A 13,694-nucleotide genomic window follows, 5' to 3' on the forward strand; every position below is an offset into this window, starting at 1 on the left:
GAGAGATTTTAGCCAGATTATGAGAGAAATTCTACTATGTAAAAAAAGGTGCGAGAAATAGATTATCTATTTGACTATGTCTCAATGAAGACATAGTCTGGTAAGAATCTGGTAAGAATCACTAGAATTTATACAGGTGTTCCAAAAGTGTCATTAAAGCTTAAAGCTGCAACTAGACATCTATGACACTTGAGGGGAAATAAAGGGAGTCAGTATCAGGACCTATCATTTTTATCATTGTAGGAAACTCTCAATATGGAAATTTCCTCCACCAAATGGCACTTTGTAATTTATAATCTTAAAGAGCTTCCAGGGACACTAAGTTATTATGACTTGCCCAGTGTCACACAGCTGGAATGTGTCAGTAGTAGGACCTAAACTTTGATCTTCCTTACTCCAGTGTTGCCTCCCTTTATCCACTATTACAAGCAACTTCTTATATACTTAAGATGTACCAAATGTGCCAAAGTTTGGACAAAGTCCAACACCATATTTAATTAGAGAATTTCTATAGCTAATTTACTCATTTCATACAGTAGTATTTGACTGTAGTGGGGATTGAATACAGACTAGAATTTCAACTCAGAAGTCCACGATCTCCAAGGCCAAAAAATTGCTGTTGACAAAAAGTAAGTTTTCAGCTTTCTAATATTATCAAAGGAAGTAATCGTAGCTCACTCTTTCAGAGAGAAAAATTTAAATAGCAGAGATTTCTAAGAATAGCATCTATCCTATCAGTTCCAATGGCTGGATCACTGCAGTTCTAGTAGTTCTTCCTACAAAAGTTTTTGGTGTTTTTCCTCGGACACTATAACCTATTTGAAGACTCAAAATGTCGTATCTGTCCCTAAATCCTATTACTCAAAGTGAGTAAGAGAAAAATTTATAAAACCGCAATTCCCATAACATATTCTCTGTAATAGATATTTTACAGCATAAACCAGTCTATTCCTAAGCACCATACCCGTCCAGAACATCCATTTAATTTTCCCTAAATAGATCATGTTATTTTTAGCAGACCCCACATCAAACATAGCATTCAAGTAGCTGTGGATTTGATATAAGACCAATAGGAATATTGGAATATAGGAATATAGGAATAGAAGTTCCTACTCCCTGGCAGCTATCCAAAACTAAACATAAAACCATTTATAACTTTCTGATTCACAGAGCTATATATCTGCCAATTTGGTTTACCTACAGTAATGTAGGCAGCTTTCAATTATCGAGACAATTGACTAATATAGTCATGCCCAAAAAAAAAAAAAAAAAAAAAAACCTAGGACATCTCAAGAGTCCTAAACCTCAGTGGACTAAATATGTTTGGGGAGATGACAGGATACTAGATTGTTTAAGGAGCTAATCAACCCTTCTCAAAAATGGAATAGATTAACAATGAAACTAGAGTGGCCAACATATTTTCTGCCAGAGTGAGATAGAGAGATCCAGTCTCAAAAATAAATAAAATAAACATTTCATATAACATCAGGGTCTGAATATTCTTTGTTTGGGATGTGCTGATCGGTTTTGCTGAATTTTTTCTTCTCTTTTTCTTTGTTTAAAAAAAACCTGTTAAAGGATTGATTCTCTGGGAAGGAGTATAGGAAAAAATATAGAGAATGTAAAAATAAAATACCAATTAAAATATATGTATATTAAAAAAAAAAAAAAAGGAACTCCCCAGGCCAAATAAGGTAGGAAAAAACTATGAGAACAAGGTTCTAACACAGCAATGTAATATGCTATCAATGCAATTAAGATCAACATGACATATAAAAAGAGGAAAGAACATGAAATACTATGAAGTGAAATGAGCAAGATGAAAATAATATTTCTGATTTCAACTATATTAAAAGGATATATAGCACAACAGTGGGCAAAAAGCAGAAATGGACACTAAATAAAGGATTAACTTTTAAGTTATTAGTAGTTACAGTTGCTTGAAAAGCTCATTTTAAAAAATATAAAACTTTTAAGTGTTTATGAATTTTATACTAGTTTTAAAGTTCATAATAAAGTTGTTTTGTTTTTGTTTTTTTAAAGCACTATAAGTTCTTTGACCCAAAGAGAGGATGAGAAAAACTAGATAACTTTCTTCTGATTCAGGAAGTAATGAGTAAAAAAAATAAGATCAATTCTGTCACTAATTTAACATAAAACTTTGGCTAACACTTTCTTTCAATTTTCCTATTTATAAAACTAGTGTGATAATACTTGCCTCTAATCACTTCATCAGGATAATAAGAAAGAGGAGGTGATATAGTGGAAAAAAGACTAGCCTAGGAATTGGCAGACTTGCATCTGTCACTAAATACTGTGTAATCTTGGACTTTTCTAGTTTAGTTTCGTCATATGAAAAATAGTAAGACTGAACTAAATGACCTGGGAGATCCTTTCTACTTTTAACAATCTATGATTCTATGCTTTCCCAAATGAAAATAATGGATAGGTAATAACACACACACAAAAAAAGTGCTACTACTACTATGTTTCTAAAAACAATTCATTCCTGCTCCAAGATTTTTATTTTTTTTATTCGTTATCTTAATACTATCATACTTATTTTTTCAGATAGCAGTATGTGTATGTAAATTCTCATTAACTCTTCCATCATCTAATAAGTCTTATTACTTATTTGACCTGGTTACAGATCTTTCCCACGGACACATTGTAAATTGATCGTTGTCTGCTGATTCCAAAGCTCTGACTTGATAACTTTCCCTTAAATAATTGCATAGGTGAAAAGAAAATTCTCAGCAAAAAACAAGGATCTGTAAACCAGATGGACAGATAAAAAAATCTATAGCTTAAGAATGAAGCTGGCTGGGCTTTAAAGAAGAATGGGACAAAACAGGCGCAATTAGCTCAAGGCAAATGTGAAAAAAATATTGTTAGCTTCACATCTATCTTTAATTTAATGTCCCTCAGCACTCTTCTGCCCATATTCAAAACTACAGAGCTGATAACATTCAACTACACTTGAATGGAGAAGATAATTATTGAAATACTAGCCTCAACATAGTGTTTGACAACTTAAAATGCATTTTCCTGGCCAATTTCTCATACTAGGAGGCACTGGCTATTATTAAATAACAGCAAGGATATGCAAAGGAAGATGAAAGGAAACTGACTTTAAATTCAAAATTAGCTCATTTTATCTGCATGATTAGCAGAGTTGGTTCAAATGGAAATAACTAGAGAATAAAAGCAGTAGTTAAAATAGTATCCAGATTACCCATAGAACGGTCTCATGGAAAACAATTCTTGGGCTGGATTGCTCTGTCTCCCCCCAACCCAACAAAATGAATATTCAAACAGCTTGTATATATTAATTTATATTCTGGTCGCTGGCACTGACCAGAGATCCGCTGTTCTGCCCTGGCCACTATGCATTAGAATTTGCAAATTTAGAATGCTATATAAATTTAAGGTATTATCGTTGTCCCTTTCCAAGGATTTCTAACAACCCAATGGTAGTTATCATATATAATAGCTCTTTTGGGTTAACAAGCACCTGAATAGCAGAAATTCGGTCTAATCTAAACTTTGTATCTCGCCAATAACTAGAACAGTACATTAAGTAAGAGCTTCCCATCGGCTCTGCTGCACTCTCTTGCAATTCTCGCCCCAGCTACCTGTGAAGTGTCTCCTTCAGACGCTAAGGGTCCCTCATCGATTCTTACCCCGGGAGCACCACTCCCTCCTCCGCCACTTTCTCCTGCGGGTTTGCACTACCTCACCAGCCTGACGTCTGCCTCCTTCTAACTGCCACCGTCAATAACCCAGCCCAGATCACGTCCTCAACCACAGCCCATGGTCCCCAAGTTAGCTCTCCTCCCTTAATCAATTACGAGCACGCCCCAGGCCCTCCAGCAAGCCCAGACCCCAAAGACACGGGAGGGCACCCCGAGTTTGATGACCCTTTAGCCCCACTGCTGTCAGCACCTACATTTAACAGTTTGGGAAACAAACCAAGAAAATGAAGTGAAAGGACAGAGGTCAAACTCCTCACTCACGGAAGAACCGGGGTCAGAACTCAAGACTTTCCGATTCCCTAGGCTTTCCAGAACACTGACCCCACCCCAGCGCTGAGCCTCGGACCCACGACCCCCAGAGCTTCACCCACCCCACCCCTGGTCGTCCCCGCCCCGCCCCGCCGAACCGCCCCTTCCTCACAAGCTCCCGCAGTCAGGTCCCCGTCAACCTTGGGCGAGACTGCCTACCTGCGCCGCCCGCTGCCCTCGTCTGCCTGTCTGCTTGTGTCTGCGCCGCTTGCTCTCCTCTCGGCCTCGAGAGCTCCCTCAAGCGCCGCGTCACCGGCGGAGCAGTAAGGGAGGAGGACCGCGGGAAGGCAGCTGACTCCAAACCGGAAACATCTTTACAACTCCCCTCCTCTTAGGGAGTCCACCCCACCAGAGCTTCCCACTAGGAACTTCGAAGCACGTAACTAAGGTTCCACATCTGCAGCGGGGCCAGAGGGAGGAGGTGGTGGTAAATAGGAAACGAGGAAATAGGCAGGGAGGAGCATGAGCAGAAAAGGAGACGTGGAGAGAAAAGAGAGGCTGCAGAGTGTCCTGGGCCGAGCGGCTCCAGGGAACCTTTACTCTGAAACCCGGCAGCCACGCATGTTTGCCCAGGGCGATACTTAGGGAGGAGCCCTGTTTTGTGCATGAGCTTGAAGAGGCCAGCAGTCTACGGGAGAAAGAAATAGACTTCATCTGGGGGATATAGCTGAGCACGTGCGGCTGCCCGAATAGGTTTCAGATTCTTCAGAGTAGGCAACCAGAGCCCAAGCCACGCTGCTCCAGCGAGGCCATGGGTAACCTTGCAACCAGTTTTGATCTTATATCACTTGACCCTAATTCTGATGCCTTTTATTATGTAAATGGAAAAGAACCCGCCGGCATCACAGTTACACAGGCAAAAGCCACTTCTTTGTCCCAGCTTGTAATAGTTCTTCAACCAAACTTACGTTTTCACAAAATGGAGAAACTCCAAGGTGCATTGCTGAGGGCTTAGGAGAAAAGGTGGACAAGGTGAGACTCGGAGAGGTGAACTGGACACCCATAGAGAAAGCTGCTTATAGGAATCAAGTGGGCTGAGTAGCAAACCTCTCACCCCAAGTTGAAGGTCACTTGTTTAGTAGTCATCTTTCCTGTCAGGCTGGGAATCGAAGGAACTGAAGTTTGCAGCTCCTATAAGTGACTATTCCATCTATCGACTTGAAGTTAAATGATATGCAACACCAGCAATTCCTGAAAATTAAAAAGGTGCAGAATTGCACACAGGTAAAACTGTAATCTTAATTATGTGCCTAGTCTAGTGTTATGCTTTGCACTTATTAAGTGTGGAAATAAACTGAGGAATGGCTTACAGGTCATTGTATTGTTAATACACCCACTCAATCCTGTCTTAGAAATCATACATCATTAATTTTTTTAATGTAGGAGCTTATAGCCTGAGAAGAGGCTTGCAGACCAAACATTAGTAATCTGTACAGAAATGGAATTGAATTAATAAACATTTGATTTATTTTGCTTTGGGAGTTCCAATCTTTCTCATGTTAAATCATAAGGAAAGTTTTATCTGTAGGCTAGGTGAATGGATTTATAACAGATCTGCTCAGGGAAAGGGGAAAAAATGCAAAAAGGAAGACAGGGTACAATAGGAGGTGAGTCATATAGGTTCAAAATTTCAAATACAAGTACAAATCCATGAAAGGTCTTTGGACCTCTTTAGTTCTTTTTCTTTAAAATGTCAAGCTGAAAGTAAAAAAGGGATGGAGAAGGTAGGAAAAGATCCAGAAGGTAGAGCTCACCATGCCAACTTCTGTGGTATTCCAGTCTTCCAGAAAGCAGGCAGCAAATATCATGAGCTACTTCTATACCAGGTCCTATGCCAACTTCGTCTGCTCCTAGAAGTGACATTAGAGAGAGTGGCCAAGGGAAAATATATAGCAGATGCTCAACCAACTGCCACACTATATATGTCATTTTGCTATTTTTATACCTACTGTTTTCTCTTCTTACAAGTCAATTTAGAACTTTACCCAGGGGTTACCTATCAATTTTGCTTTTATACTCTCTTCTTTTTACCTAACCCACTCATACTATGTATATGCTCATTGTCAGAGAAGGTAGAATGAAAGCAAAATATAAGTACCTTGAGTGCAGACATGTTTTATTGGGGGTCTCTATAGAACATATGCCCCAACAAGTATTTAATAAATGCTTGTTGAAGTAAAGAGAGGAAAAAGAGAAGGGGAGCAAGTAGAAAGCTGAGGCTTTGGATTTTCCTCAATAAGCAAATCATTTAAAAGGTCCACTCAGTTCTATTGCAGCTGTATATGATTTAGAATGTCATATTGATATACTATGTTAATAATTTATCACTTCTTTTCTGAATATGCCTCATTTATAACAAGGAACAACCAAGAAAATTAACAGCAGATGTTAAATTCAAAAGAAGAATCAAACCTTGTGTCATTATTATTGATAGATAAATTTTATGTTCCCACACAATAATTCACCTTAACATCCAGGGATCCTGAAATAGGGATTAGTCCAAATCTGACTAAAAAGACTTCAAGTCCAAGGTCATTTTTTTCTAAATATTCTTTATTTCATTTTAAAAGACAGTGTGGGGCAGCTAGGTGGGGCAGTGGATAGAGCATCAGCCCTGAAGTCAGGAGGATCTGAGTTCAAATTTGGCCTCAGACGCTTAACACTTCCTAGTTGTGTGACCCTGGGCAAGTCACTTAACCCAAGTTGCCTCAGGGGGAAAAAAGAGACTTAGAAAGTGTAGCATATATAACATACAGTTATAATAAAAACATTTAGAAAATTCATTTCATTTTTAATCATGAAGTCTTTCTTTTAAACTGCAGGGATTATGCACAATGTAGTCATGTAAATTGGATTTACTTAAAGCTGGACTTTTTTGTATACATCTACATGTATGTTTCTACCCAGCTTGTACTAAAGGCCTAAAAAGACCACGGATATTTGAATAGGAAATGTCCTGAAGCTAAAGAATAAGTTAGCCAGTTGAAATATTCAATAATTTCTGAAATTTAAATGAGCTGAATGGGGAAAAACAATACCTGCAAAACAAACTATTTTTCACCTCTTGGCCAAGAGCTCAAAGAAGGATGACTAAATAAGAAAGCAATATTTATTCTCAAAATAATCAGCTGGCTTTGATGCTTGCAAGTTCTGTTGTTCTAGGATCCTCCTAGACAGAGCAGTTTTTACCAAGTTTTAGCTTGGGATGACCACAGCAAGTACCACAATGGCAATATAGCAGCAAAACTCGAGACAAAACATAAGGCTGAAGTCTTCAAGCAAATTTTAGAGAAGTGAGTATTGTGACACTGAAAGAAAAAAATAAGAAAATACACACAAGACTTTGTTTCCAATTCATTTACTAGCTTGTCAAGGTCATAACAAGCATTTATACCAAATATAATATGACAGACAGGATGAAGTTTAACAGGGACAAGTACATTTTAGATTGGAGGGAAAAAACATCCAAGTTTAAAATAAATAAACAAAAGATCCTAGAATTTTAGACCTGGAAAAAACTCTTCAGAAGTCAGCTAATTCTGAAAAGGAAATGTAGACCCTGAAAAATGAAGTGACATGCCTAGGGTTAGACAGCTAATGATAGAACCAGGGCAAAACCTTAGTTGTTCTGACTCCTTATTCTGTGCTTTTTCCATTTTATCACATTTACAAGTCTGGCTGAAAACCGACCTCATTTAATATTTACTGAGTGTCTACTATACTAAGAACCATTTGATCCTATTAAAAAAAAAATGGATTTAGACAACCCAGACTAGCTAGTTTGCCCCAAATAGCAATGTGCATACCAATGAAGTAATGATTTGGGATATCCGAGGTTCCATTTTATTCAAAATCTGTGTCAATTCCAAGGGCACAGTGAATGAAAATTCTAGAAGTACAAATAACCAAAAATTCAAAATATAAAACAAAGGTAAAAATAAAAAAAGTCCTAAATAGGATAGGTCTGATAGTTGCCAAACTATCAACCAATCTTTATTTTAATAAGACATGTACAAATGCTTGTTTATTGAACTATAAATTCAGCACATAAAGAAAAATTTCATTTCTTTTTTGGTCATATTTCTTTACCATGCTCTTCAAAGGATCAATAGTAGAAACAGCCAAATGCAGCTACAACACAGAACAAACTGTCCTACAAAAACAAGAAAAAATATTTTTAGTGCTAAATAATACACTTGCAACACTTAATGATTGACATAGTAACTTTCAGATCACTTTTGGATATTCTGAAGGATTTCATCATGGATAGATGCTCTAACAAGGCAATAAGAACCATTCGTGGCCTTCTTGTTTTGGGCTAATTTTTGTCCATTATAATTCTTCCATAGAGGATCTACTCAACTTAATTCTCTTTTAATACACCAGATAAACAAAATGACATTCAAATTTTCTATCCTTTCTCATCCTTGATCTTTTCTGACACCTTTAATAATATCCTTTGCTCAGAGCATTTAAGATAAAAAAGGCCTTTCCCACTCTTTAACGATGAAAGGCAGACTTGCAGAGCGGATAAAGAGAGCTATCCTCAAAGTCAGGAAGACCTAAATTCATCTCTAGCTTCTTGACAAATTCGATAATATCCATGTAATCCTGAACAAACCACAACTTCAGTGCTCCAGGGAGCTAAGAGAATGAGTTTTGCATATGACATCAAAAAGAAAGACAACATCCCTAGTTGCTCTTAAAAGAAAAAGCTATGAGAATAGTGGAAAGAGCACTAAATCTGAAATAACCTAGGCCTACTTTATCATTTTATGGTTGTGTGATGTTGAATAAAATCTGTTCACTATTCTGGGCCTCGGTTGTCTCATTTGTAAAATGAGGAGCTGAACTAAATGATTCCTAAGGATTAGATATTTCTGTGAACACAGAGGTATGCCAGAGAAGCACTGAGACCTCAGATATATTTTAATAATTAAGAATTATAAATGGATATTTAGGTTTGAAGTCTTTTGACAATCAATAAGAACTTATAAAGTGCTTTATATGTGCTGGGTACTCTGCTGAGACTAGAGATATAAAGATAAAAATGAAAAAGTTTTTGCCCTCAAGGTTTTGCATTTATGGGTCTACCTCTCCAACTTGGCATTCACATAGTCTATAGATCAAGGGGTGGGGAGAATAACTACTCTCTCAAAGGTTCCAAAGTAGGTTGTAGAAACTCCCTACTAAAACTACAGTTTTATTTACCTTACCAGTATAGTTAACTTTAAATATTCAAGCAACAGAGAAAATGAATTCAGAGTGAATACCTAATACGTCATACTAGGAAGAGTGGCTACAAAACATTCCCTTCATAAATCTGGAGTACACTCTCCCACCGATATATACCGTTTGTATGACAGAAGGCACTGACTTGGATTACAAAGGTAGTGAGACCTATGTAGGAAAGACATGTAACCCCAGCCACTCCCTCCCCTCCAGGGTTATAGGCTTTGATATCTATTCTCTCTCATAGGTCAGCCTTTTTGGCTAGCCTTCCTGGGTTTGCTCCTTCCACAACCCACTCAGGTGGATTCTCCAGTCATTCCCAATTTTCTAGAGGCTTGGCTTCTTGAAAAGATTTCCAGCCTTCTGCTTCTCTATTTCTGTGTTTATTTAAAGCAAGAATTACATCTTTTTTTGTTGTCATTATAGACCCCTCTAGCAGTCTGGTGAATCCTATGAGTCCCTACTCAGAATAATATATTTAAATCCATAAAATGAAATAATGTAATTACAAAGGAAACCAAATGTTAATATAATTTTTTCCCATTCAATTTCACAGATGACCACACAATATGTTGTCAGAATTTTTCAGGATATTAACCATTTCTGATTTTTTTTTTCCTTTGTCTTTTTTTTTCTCTTTGTTATAAAGGAATGCTCTGGGGACAGGAGAGGAGAGGAATACAGGTGATGTAAAAATAATAATTTTTTTAAATAAAAAACTAGATTGAAAAAACATAAGTTACTTTAGTTATTCATCTGTGGGGAATAAAGGCACTATAAAAAGACTGAAGTCATCTAGTCCATCTTTTCCTTTAGATGAATTCATTCAAAACGTCTCAAAAAGTTCCTCTGTTTAAAAAATCTTAAGCAAAATAAAAATGCTATCTACTTCCTGATAGAGAAATTAACTCAGAATACAGACTATAAAGATTATTAGTGGGGGTGGGAGGGGTCCCAATGTAGAAATTCATTTTTTTAATTCTACATGCTTATAAAAGTATTTTCTTGATTTCTCAAATAGGGGAAGGAGAAAAGTAGGAAGGAGAGAATATCTGAATGTAAAATTCAATAAAAATTTCAAAATTAAAAAATCTTGAGATTGTTTCTTGAAGACAAGGACTGTTTTGTGTCTTTTTATGTCCATCATATAGCATACCACTGTGTATATACTACAAATAATGCTTAGAAAATATGTTGGATTGAAAATTGATGAATTCCAGTGATTCAAAACCTTTACTCAGAAAATCTAAACTATCTCTCCTTTATGTAATAGGCAAGTCACATTCCTTCTTTAGTCTCTGATAAAAAGATAGACCTCCCCTTTACTAACCCTCATCCTATAACCTTGATTCTATCTCCTCCTGTCCTTCCCTGATTGTGTCCCCTTTTTTTAAATGATTTAAATTTTTTCTTATTCCAAACTTAACAGCAACAAATATGAATATTTCCATATACAAAGAATATATTACTACTACTCTCAGCTTACTTATTTTACATTTTTAAAATTCATTTTAATCTTAAATACAAAGTAAAAAAAAATTCCATGTACATAGCAGAATATAAAGGATTCAATATAAGACCATGAATTTCCATTTCATATGGTTTACTTTTTTTTTAAACTATGTAATAAAGGCGACATTGTTTTCAAAGTGACCCAGCTTTTCTGTGTTTATGTTTTCTTTTGTTCTCTGCTATGCACTTTTTTCTCCCTCCCCACTATAATGTGTAGAGGCTACAATTAAACCATGAATGTACATATGTACATATATCCATACACACAAATACACACACATATGTAAAAGCACACACATATGTAAAAGCACACACTTCTAATTATGAGTTCTTTCTCTGGAGGGGAGAGCATCTTCCTTCATGGGTCCAAGTCTTTCCGTTTTTTTTCTGAAATCAACCAATGTATCATCTCTTATAATGCAGCAGTATTCCATCACAATCATATACCACAATTTTTTTGGCCATTTCCCAATTAAAGGATATCATTTAAACCAATCTGATGGGTATAAGATGATATCTCAAAGCCAAATTAATTTGTATTTCATAATAATGATTTAGAATACATATATATATATATATATGTGATTTCTTCTTTTAAAAATTGCCCCTTTGTATTCTTTGATCATTCTGCCAATTAAAAAAAGACACTTAATAGTTATTTGAGAAATAAGACCTTTGTCTTAAGATATTTGTCTATGAAAATTTTTTCTTCATAATTTTTGCATTGTTTCTAATCTTGGCTATATTAGTTTAATTTATACAATAACTTTTTAATTACTTCTATCCATTTTACACTTCACAGTGCTCTTCTTTATTCATAAATTATTCTATCCATGAGTGTGATAGATAATATGTTTCATGTTATAATTTTCTTGCATTATTTCCTTTTATATCTTGGTCATGTATCTATTTTGACCTTATCTTGGTTAATAGTTTAAGATACTGGTTTACACCCAATTTCTGGCAGAATGCTTTCCAACTTTCCCAGTACTTTTTAACAGATGAATTTCTATTCCCCAAACTTAAATCTTCATGTTTATGAGATATGTTACTATAATCTCTAATTACTATATAGTGTATGTCTATTCTGTTCTACCTCTTTCAATTTCTTATCTTGTACCATAGTTTTAATATTTACTGTTTTATAATTTGAAGTCTAGTACTGTTGAATCTCCTTTATATTTTTTCATAACTTTCTTTGAAATTCCTGACCTTTTGTTCTTCCAAATAAATTTTATTTTTTCTAACTCAGTAAAATAATTTTTTGGTAATTAGAATGGCACCAAATATATTTGGTAAAACTGTCATTTTTATAATAGATTTCCCTATCCATGAACAATATTTCTCCAATTATACAGACCTTTGTGTAAAGTGTTATAAAAGGTATACTCTCAGATATTTTATACTATCTATAGTTTGTTTTTGCTGAGGCAATTGGAATTAAGTGACTTGTCCAAGATCACACAGCTAGGAAGCATTAAGTATTTGAGGCCAGATTTTAACTCAGGTACTCCTAACTTCAGGCCTGGTATTCTATCCACTGTACCATCTAACTGCCCCTATCTATAGTTATTTTAAATGGGATATCTCTTGCTATTTCTTCTTACTAAGTTTACTAAGTTTTTTCTTACTAGGTTCTTACTAGGTTACATAAAAATATTGATAATTTATGGAGGTTTATTTTATATCCTACTTTGTTAAAATTGATATTTCAACAAAATTTTTAGTTGAATCTTTAGATTTTTCTAAATATGTATTATCTGCAAAAAGAGATAATTACCTCATTTACCATTCTGATTCTACTTTCATTGCTAGTATTTCTAAAACATTACTGAATAGTATTGGTGACACATAGTATACTTTTCCTGTTTATGTCTTGTAATTGTTTTAGCTTTAACTTTGACATCATGATTGCTACCCCTGATTTTTTTAAAATCTCAGCTGAAATATAAATTCTACTCCATCCCTTTTACTCATCTCTCATTTTGTTTTTCTTGTAAAGCGCATAGTGTCAGTTTCTTATTTTTAATCTATCTGCAGCCTTCATTTTATAAGTAAATTCATCCCATTCACATTCAAAGTTCTAATTACTAATTATGTATTTCCCTCCATCCTATATTTTTTCTATCTTTTCATCCAGTTTATTGTATTCTTGTATTACTTTTAACCACTATATCTTGCCCTCCTTTTCCTTAATCTACCTACTCCTCTAAGAGTTCCTTCCTTACTCTATTCCCTGGCCCTCTTTATTTCTTAGATTTTTATACTCTTCTAGATGTGTATGTTGTTTCCCCTAAAAAGGAAAATCTAGTTCCTATGAAAATAAGATTCTAGCATTAGCAGTCCTCCACCTCTATTTGCTTCTATGTCAGTTCTTCCTTTTATGTGTCATTTGTATGATAATTGCTCCTTTTTACCTCTTCCTGCTCAATTTTATTTTTTTTAGAATCAACCATTCTTACTCAGCTTAGCCCATTTTCTTTCAAACTACCCAAGTAATGACAGTCTTAAGCCTGCTGATATTTTCACATATAAGCAGCAAACCCTTTGACCTTATTAATTCCCTTATAATTGGCTTTTAATGTTTATCTTATGTTTCTCCTTAATCTTCTATGTAGAATTTTCCATTGAGTTCTAGTCTTTTTGTCACAAATACCTGGAAAACTTTTAGTTCATTGAATATCCATATTTTCTCCTCAGGATTATACTCAACTTTGCTGGTCATGACCCCAACTTTTTCGCTCTTTGAAAATTCTGCTTCAAGAACTATGATCTTTTAATGTAGCAGCTTTTGTGTGATCCTAATTAAAGCTCCATAGTCTTTAAATTGTGTTTTTTTCTTGTTGCTTGCTCTATTTTCTCCTTAACCTGGAAACTTTGAAACTT

At 35.3% G+C, this 13,694-nt stretch overlaps 2 protein-coding genes across 4 annotated transcripts in view; both read right to left on the minus strand.

The window, feature by feature from the left end:
* The window catches only part of PCYT1A (phosphate cytidylyltransferase 1A, choline), a 69,226-nt gene extending 62,036 nt beyond the window's left edge, over positions 1-7,190 (minus strand). The window contains exons 1-3 of one of the 2 annotated variants that reach the window (XM_051985524.1): positions 7,103-7,190; positions 5,819-5,914; positions 5,119-5,255 (exon numbers count right to left, since the gene is read on the minus strand). In XM_051985524.1, the coding sequence (XP_051841484.1) occupies positions 5,119-5,150 (32 nt within the window). In that variant the 5' untranslated portion in view covers positions 5,151-5,255; positions 5,819-5,914; positions 7,103-7,190. Of the gene's footprint in view, positions 1-4,223; positions 4,391-5,118; positions 5,256-5,818; positions 5,915-7,102 lie in introns of those variants that run through there. The other variant, XM_051985525.1, reaches the window with a different exon arrangement.
* Positions 7,191-7,286: 96 nt separating this feature from the next.
* DYNLT2B (dynein light chain Tctex-type 2B) overlaps positions 7,287-13,694 on the minus strand; it is a 40,514-nt gene continuing 34,106 nt past the window's right edge. The window contains exons 5-6 of one of the 2 annotated variants that reach the window (XM_051985529.1): positions 8,154-8,217; positions 7,287-7,372 (exon numbers count right to left, since the gene is read on the minus strand). In XM_051985529.1, coding sequence (XP_051841489.1) covers positions 8,170-8,217 — 48 coding nt within the window. In that variant the 3' untranslated portion in view covers positions 7,287-7,372; positions 8,154-8,169. Of the gene's footprint in view, positions 7,373-7,406; positions 8,218-13,694 lie in introns of those variants that run through there. The other variant, XM_051985528.1, reaches the window with a different exon arrangement.

This window comes from Antechinus flavipes, chromosome 3 (genome assembly GCF_016432865.1).
Source record: "Antechinus flavipes isolate AdamAnt ecotype Samford, QLD, Australia chromosome 3, AdamAnt_v2, whole genome shotgun sequence".
Lineage (NCBI taxonomy): Eukaryota > Metazoa > Chordata > Mammalia > Dasyuromorphia > Dasyuridae > Antechinus > Antechinus flavipes.